Raw genomic sequence first — 8,675 nt, 5'->3', positions numbered from 1 at the left:
TATTGCGTCCAAATGTATCAAGTAAGTCACTGATTACAAAACGAACTCAAATGAGTCATTCATTTGAAAATTTATATACAAAATATCACTGTATTGTTAATCGAAATTCTTAAAAGTATTATATATTGAGTTTCGCACATTTTTTATGAATGATATTACATCCAAATGAAAGGTTCTGAGTTCTACTATTTTAGATAATATTGTTAGATTTTTAAAATTTTAACAATATTTATTTTTTAATTATTTTGATTTTTTTATTTAATTTAAATAAAAATAAATAGTAGATAAATTTTTAAAAATCTAAAAATATTATTTAAAATACTAGAACCGAGAATCTTTTATTTGGATGTAATATCATTAATAAAAAATGTGTGAAACTAAATTTATAATACTTTTAAAAATTTGACTAATAATAGAGTGATATTTTTTATATAAATTTTCAAATAAGTGACTCATTTGAGTCTGTTTTGTAATCAGTGACTCACTTGATACATTTGGACGCAGTAAGTGAACTACTTGATAATTAACCGAATTGAATAGTGAACAGAACTATGAGTGTTTATTATCTCAGATTAATTGGATGTGATAAATTTGACAATATTAACGCCTTTAATGACGTGTCCCGTTGCTAAATGGCTATATTAATTTAGACAATAAATATTCTTAATTATAAATATTTATCAATTAAATAAGGATTTTGTATTACATGATTTTATAAATATTTTTTAAAAGTATGGCTAAAATTTTATTAATACTTGTGGACAAATTCAACATGCCTTCGCATTACCCGGAGTCGTAACTTAAATTAAACGGATGAACAGGTTGACATCCTTAAACTAAATTTAGGTACGAGGCTCTTAGACATTTTGCAAGCTACAAAGTTGACATTTCTCAGGATAAAATTTTATGCATTACATGTCCATGTTGTCAACTATGCATATATCTTAACTGCTTTTATTATTTTATTGTACTTCATGCACTATAAATACCATGCAGTTCTCGTCAATTTATCATATCAAACACTTGCAGGCCTCTATTGTAGCAATATCCCCAGATGAAGAGTAGCTTTTCTATATCTTTTGTGGTTTTGATGTTAGCATTTTCATATGTAACATCATCTGCATTGTTAAAAGACGAAAAATCTTCGGAAAAATTCGTCAAGTGCCTCGACCGTTTCTCTGATGATATTTCGAAAGTTGTATACACCAAGCAAAACTCTAATTTCACTCAAACATTGCTCTCCACTATTAACAATTTGCGTTTTGCAAAGCCTGAAACGCCTAAACCTCTAGTCATTGTTAGACCGGTGAGCAAATCGCAGATCCAAGCTGTGATTTATTGCTCCAAGAAAAAGGATCTGCAAATGAGAATTCGGAGTGGTGGTCATAGTTTTGAAGGCCTTTCTTATGTTTCTCCACTTCCGTTCGTGATACTTGATATTGTTAATCTCAAAACATTTAGTTTTGATGCTGAAACGGGTACTGCGTGGGTTGGTTCTGGTTTGACAAATGGAGAACTTTACTACAGGATTGGAGAAAAAAGTGATACGCTTGGATTTCCATCTGGTTTATGGGCGAATGTGGGTGTTGGGGGACTTTTAAGTGGAGGGGGTTATGGCATGCTGATGCGAAAATACGGACTTGCTGCTGATCACGTGATTGATGCTAGCTTGATCGATGCCAACGGTAGAATTCTAGATCGGAAGTCAATGGGCGAGGATTGGTTCTGGGCCATTAGAGGAGGTGGTGGTGGTAGCTTCGGAGTTGTTCTTTCCTGGAAAGTAAGACTAGTTCCAGTTCCTAAAATTGTGACGGTCTTTAAAGTATTCAGAACTGTGGAACAAAACTTGACAAACATTTTTCATAAATACCAATCTGTTGCAACCAAGTTGCCAAAAGAGCTGCTAATCAAGGCCGATGCACAGAGTATTGTGAGCAGTGCCAGTCCTCGTTCAGATAAGAGAACCATGATCTTCCTATTTGAAGCCTTATACCTAAACGGAGTTGATAAGATGCTCTCTGTGATGCAAGAACAGTTCCCAGAGCTTGGTATAGTAAGAGAAGATTGTTTTGAAGTAAGCTGGCTTCAGTCGACAGTGTACTTCTCAGGTTTTGAATTATTCACGCCTCCTGAAATACTGCTCAATCTAACAATTCTACCTCGGCCAGCTTTTAAATCAAATAATGACTTCACTCAAGCACCAATTCCTATAGAAGGGTTGGAAGGTTTGTGGGAAATGATGTACAAACTGCCGCCACAAAAAGCAACTCTACAGTTTACACCCTACGGAGGAAGGATGGATGAAATTTCGGAGTCTGCACTTCCATTCCCTTACAGAGCTGGAACCTTGTTCAAATTTAACATGTTTGCAGAAACTGATACAGATGAAGCTGAGCGTATCGAATGGATTAGAAGCTTGACAACGTATTTGACTCCTTACGTTACAAAGAATCCAAGAAGTTCATATGTTAATTATGTTAACCTGTGGTTGGGAAGCAACAATCTCAGAGGCCCGACAAGTTACCAACAAGCAAGTACATGGGGGAAACGGTACTTCAAGAATAATTTTGACAGGTTGGTTAAAATCAAAACTGTGGTGGATCCTGGTAACTTCTTTAGACACGAACAAAGTATCCTTCCTGTCTCCATTTAATTATATCGAAATCAATACCCCTCCGTCTTTGTATACAAAGATTAACCTACTCAGCATGTATTCCCTCAATGTTCTAGTTTATCTTAACTGTAAAAAAATTAACAGTTGCTATGTGATTCTAGTTGAAGGCATCAATTTCATGTATATTGGACCATGTAATAGAGTAACTCTCTGCTTATCTGAGAGAAATATATATACCTTGTTATCATCGGTAATAACATTTTTAAAATTTCTAATTTAGGCAGCTGACAGATCTTGTTAAAGTATATAAGTAAAAGGCGAAGCAACTTTAAAAGATACATTAATGTAAGAATTTGTTTAAATGGGCTTAACAAATGAAGAATAGAACAATGTAAAAGCAAGCTGTATGTTAAGTTCTCATCTCAACTAAATTGTGTTAGAAAATGCGGGCGGCAGTACAATATTTTCAAGTCAATCTGAGTCATAATTGAGTGGATAAATGTTGTATGCCCGTAACGAGTGATATTTGGAATGCATTCTTTTTCGAGAAAACTTTCCGGAATACTTTAAATTATTTAAAATGACTAAGAGATGAATGAGATATGATGATTCAAAGTTAATCTCTTAGTAGTGGAAATTTGTGGAAGAAATGAAAGTCCCACAAGACCATACATAATTTATATAGCAGGTGACGCCCCAAATCCGAGGTCAGAGATTTAGGAGGTCACGCCGTCTTGAATTATGTTTTAACACTTATCTTGAATAACAATATAAATACTTACGCATTTACGACTCCACACTTACGATTATACACACACAGGTTATTGTCTTAGGAACGAAAATAGTTACATTACTAGAGTCTTGAAATCCAAAAATCATAATTATTACAAACCAAAGGTAATTAAGTCTTGTCACGGATGTAACCTCTATTTAAGGTTAGATCGGCGGTCAAATAAATGCTTGTTCATAATTAGATTACATAGGTCATACTTATATAAGAGCCGAACTAAAAACAACTGAAAAATAATCTAACTCATACGCTCTACCTGTGGCACTGCTCCAAACAACATATGGAAAAACTGCCCATTTCCCACGCGCTTCCGGGCTGTTAGCTTTCTGGTCGGCATCTTGGTTAATTGTTGTATTGTGACATTTTAAGAAAACAAGTGTGAGTTATATTGCCCAACATAATAATCAACAGTGTGAAAAGACTGTCAAAAAAATTATATTAATCCGTATAAGAATATGTATTTATTCGAAAGTAGTTTTCGTGGTGATATACACCTCATTTCGAAACAATATCTTTGATTGACTTAATTAATCGGCGAATACCTTTCTAGTAAACCCAGAACCTAGGTTTGGGTTACGGTATTGCATATCAATTTCAATTGGAAGAATAGGATATTCACCTGAGCCCCCGAGATACAATGATCAGTCGTATAATGGTAACTATTTATTGTTCTCTACAAGTAAAAGGACGACTCCCATATATCCAGTTGTCACTCTTGCCGCATTCAGGCATATTATGTGTAGCCCATACATCCAGGCTTTCCACATACTTCACATGTTTACATGTGGCACACCAGTAGTCGCTCTAATACACGAAGTACTGAAGTCTACCCATCCTAATCCTTTAAGAATCCTATCATATATTTGGAACTCGAACTATATCGAAGTTCTCCAAGCATTTTTGGTTGTTGATAGGCACAACCCATCTCATACATGTATTTATGTACTTCCGAAAATTTCCGGAGGAAATACTAAGATAATGTGAGTTGACCGTTGTAAATAAATAAATATTTAAGGGGGGTTTATTTTGACATAATCATCAAATTAGTTAAAATAGACTGAAATAATATTTTTCGAAGATTGGATGATAATAAAAAGATTTTCTGAAAATTAGAAAATATTTGAAAGTGGGATTTATGATTTTTAAATCATATTAAATCATTTAATAAATTTTTTTAATTAAATAATAATTATTAAATAAATAAACCTCAAATAATTCTATTTAAAATAAATTTTTGAAATTGTAATCCTCAACTGATTTAACACTTAAACAATGTTTGAAAGAAGATTTTATACCTTTATTGGGTTCTTGGAAGGTTCTCATTGGATGTATTATGCTTGGTATGCTTTTAGATGTGCTTAAAGATCCTAGATTCTCCAAGAAATTAACAAAAATACTTAAAGTTACTATTTGGTTACTATTCATCATCATCTTTATCATTTTGTTTACCTAAGAAAAACTCAATAGAATGGCACGAAAGATTTATCTTACCTTATGATAATAAAGAAGTTTGGTAATTAATTGTGGAATTTTCCCATGGCTTGAGCTCAAATTTTGAATTTTGATTTCTTCCTTTATGAAGAAGGGCCAAATGGTGCTCTTGTGGGAGGGGGAGAGAAAGCTTCTTGGTTGCTTGCTTTGTACTTGATGTGTTGGCTTATATTTGTGTCCTTTAGATATGTATATAACTTGTAATAATCAAGAAGCATGATTTTTCTAAGGCTAGATGCTAGCCAAGTACTTCCATCGTCATGCTTTCAACTATTCATCCCATCACATTACTATGCTACTTAACTAGATGACTATTTGATTATCAATCCTTGATTGCATATGTTAACTAATTTGCATGGTTTGCATGGCTTGCATGGAAAGTTGCATAGGTTTATTATGTTTGTTGATTCACTTACGTATTCACTTGGTCGCTTTCTCGTAATCGTGATAAATCATCGTAAGTGATTCGCGAGGTAATCTTTTCTTATAAATTCTTATATTTTGTAATCTTGTACTTGGGTTTTATTCATAAGATTTTAAATCCTTGATCGTAATGTGATTTTCGTATTCCTTGATAGTTCGTAAAATAAGGTCGTTTTGAAATATTGGTTTCCTGCGAAAACTAACGGCTTTTACATACACTTATTTGGTACGTATAAGCATAATATCAACTCGGAAACTTAATTTACATACCCAAATATAGTATGGGATAAAAAGTTTTTCCTCAACCGACATGATTACTATTCATTCATCATTTTACAGTCCCAAAAATTCGGGTTATTACATAGCAGAACACTTATGTTGTATTCAAATGTATTACTTATGTATTGCTCCAACACCTACGTGCGTGGGCAAGGGGGTCCTAATCGTGGGATTTTGAGGGGGATTCCAAAGCTTCGGAAGACTTGGGCTTGCCTGCGTGTGTGATGTGCTTCCAGGGCTTTGGAGCCATGGTCTTACCCGTGGACATGAATAGCATAAAATTGGCCCGGATAATCACAAACTAGTTTTGCTAAATTTAATTTTCACTGGGTTTGGGCTCTTAAATATTTTATTCGTTTTTGAATACGAATTATTATAATTAATTTTGCGTAATAGTAAATTTGATTTAATTTGGTTCAAGCAACGTCGGGAAATCGCGAACAAGTTAGTAGAGCCGCTCGGCGATAGAGCGGAATTGGTCAAAAAGAGAACGAGATCTAAAGGCCCTAAAGGGGGGCACTCCTTACTTAGATACCGAGAGGGAGCTTGTGATGTTGAGTTTTAACCCAATGTGATTGGTTGGGATTGGTGATACAAGACATAATTGAATTGGGTAATAATTATTCGTGTAAACAATTAATATCATATGGGATTGGATAACAATTGTATGGGTAGATAATTATTGTCATGAACTGATTGGATAATAATTGTATGAGTAGACAATTATTATTGTACTTAGATTAGGTATATCTTGTTGGATAAATTCTGTAATGGCTATATAACATAGTCTTATTGTGTTTGATATGTATTCTTAATAGATATAGCTGTCTTTGGAATCATGCGGGAGATTCTTGAGGATTGGTTGACTCAAGGTTTAGTTTGAACACCATTGATGTGTTAATGTTTCATTGTATTATTGAAAATTATTTGGATTAATAATACAAGTTGGGAAGTGGGTTTTCCGCGCCACATATGTTTTGTGTGTATTTCGTATTGATAAATTGAATCTCGTGTGTGTGTGTGCGTTTCCTCTTAACATATGAAGAGATTATTCTCTTTTCTTTTTTGTTGAAGCCTTCGGCTTGCCCATGTCTGCAACCTGCTTCCGAGGTTTCGAAAGCCTTGGGCTTGTCCGCATGTGCAACATGGGGACACAAATGTAGCAGAAAATTAGCCCGAATAATCATGGGCTAGTTTTGCTAAATTTAATTTCCCCTGGGTTTGGGCTCTTAAATATTTTATTCATTTTTAAATACGAATTATTATAATTGATTTGGCAAAATAGTAAATTTGAGTCAAATACGGATTTGATATATTAACCAACTAATTAATTAACGCGTCTAATTAATTATACGTGGAGTAGCACACACGTTTTCTCCAGCCTATATAATATCGCATAAGGCTTAGGGTTTTTCATTCATTCGATACACACAAACACAGTCACCTCCTCAACAAAAACCCTGCTCTCTCTGTTACAGTGATAGTTTCTTGCTTCTTTCTAGTTTGCTGAAGGTGTTATTCGCGTAACATCGCCGTCTTCTCGCTTTATCATGGGCGGCTATCGACTCCTACATACGGTGAGGCGAAATAGCTTTAAGGAGACATTTATACGATTGGACTCGAGAACCTCTTCGTTCATATCTTTTTTTGTTTATTCGCGGTTATTTGTATATCTATTATTTGCACGCACGCACTTATTTATATGTACTGATCGCATATGGTTTCAAAATCTTAAAGCTAGTTTCTTATTATATCAGTGATTGATACGTATTCCTCTGTTTGTTTGTTGAGTAACAAATTAATGGATCCTAATATTATGAATGGAAATGATATGGTTGATTCCAACACACATATTGTTATATCCAATGGGGGTAACCAGCCACCTATTAACCCTAATATGGTGAATACACCAGTAGGACATGTGCCTACGAGATATGTACCATTGCGACACACTGTCGTTGGACAATTTAGTGTGCCTTTTTGACAGGAGGGAAGATACATTCCTACGATTGTACATGCGCTATACACCTGTTGTACAAATGCACGTACCAACTGTCACACCTACGGTATCTGCTGCACCTGTTATGCCAACTGTGCCTACTGCACACACTGATAGACTTGAGAATTTTAATGGAACGAACTTCAAAAGTAGGCAGCAAAAGATGTATTTTTATTTGGCCACACTGCATCTGAATCGCTTCCTTAAGGAAGAGGTACCATTGCTCACTTTTGAGAGTAACACGCAGACTGTGTATGTTGCAGATGCATGGAAGCACTAGGACTACATCTATCAGAACTATGTGCTTAATTGTTTGGATAACTCGTTGTATAACGTGTATAGCTCGAAGCCAATAGTTAAGGCCTTATGGAAGACACTTGACCATCAGTATAAATCGAGGAAGTTAGGGCAAAAAAGTGGATTGTTTGCCCCTTTCCTAAATTTAAGATGGTGGATTCTAAGCATGTGGTCAGTCAGATGCAAGAATTGCAGGTGATCATTCATAAAGTTCATGTTGAGGGAATGGTGAGTAGTGAATCTTTTCAAATTACATATATGATTGAAAAGCCGCCACCTGCATGGAAAGAGTTCAAGAACTAACTTAAGCACAAGTGAAATGATATGTTCATGGAGGACCGGATTCTCCGACTTCGTATTAAAGAAGACAATAGGGGATCTGAGAAATGAACGTTGCAAGTAAAGGATTTCGAGGTATATAATGCAACGAAAACTGAGATAAAAAACATGAAAAATTAGAATTTTTTAAACCCTGTGCAGGAACTATGCAAAAAATAGATATTTAATTCGTAGATCAAATTATTTATCTTAAGAAGCTTTACGAGTTGGTTGACTAATGGAGATCCAAAGCTTATTCAATCACCATGCATTCACAATCTACGCTCTATCGGTATCCACACGAATGCTTGAACTCAAGGATTAGTTGTGTACTAGCACAAAGTCATTTCCTCTTGCTCTCTCCATCTTCTCTCTTGGTGGGTGGGGTTTTTAGTAAAAGTCTTCACACAAAAAATCAACCACAAGAGATATTATATAGAAATTGGAAAAATAAATTATAACTA

The 8,675-nt window shown here is 34.7% G+C and overlaps 1 protein-coding gene across 1 annotated transcript; it reads left to right on the top strand.

Annotated features, from left to right (window-relative positions):
- The first annotated feature begins 1,054 nt into the window (after nt 1-1,054).
- On the top strand, nt 1,055-7,876 carry LOC141690723 (tetrahydroberberine oxidase-like). The gene is made up of 2 exons (XM_074495498.1): nt 1,055-2,574; nt 7,585-7,876. Exons 1-2 carry the CDS (start codon nt 1,055-1,057, stop codon nt 7,874-7,876), a joined length of 1,812 nt encoding a protein of 603 aa, XP_074351599.1.
- Nucleotides 7,877-8,675: the final 799 nt, after the last annotated feature.

The sequence above is a fragment of the Apium graveolens genome, chromosome 10 (assembly GCF_009905375.1).
Source record: "Apium graveolens cultivar Ventura chromosome 10, ASM990537v1, whole genome shotgun sequence".
Classification (NCBI taxonomy): Eukaryota; Viridiplantae; Streptophyta; class Magnoliopsida; order Apiales; family Apiaceae; genus Apium; species Apium graveolens.
The sequence above is the reverse complement of the archived record's forward strand: the minus strand, read 5'-3'. Positions and strand labels throughout refer to the sequence as shown.

Excerpts from the sequence above, each read along its gene's own strand:
- LOC141690723 (XM_074495498.1), top strand. The coding sequence starts at position 1,055 with ATGAAGAGTAGCTTTTCTATATCTTTTGTGGTTTTGATGTTAGCATTT. Across the intron at positions 2,575-7,584 it reads TTCAAGAATAATTTTGACAG|GAGGGAAGATACATTCCTAC; the intron begins GTTGGTTAAAAT and ends CCTTTTTGACAG.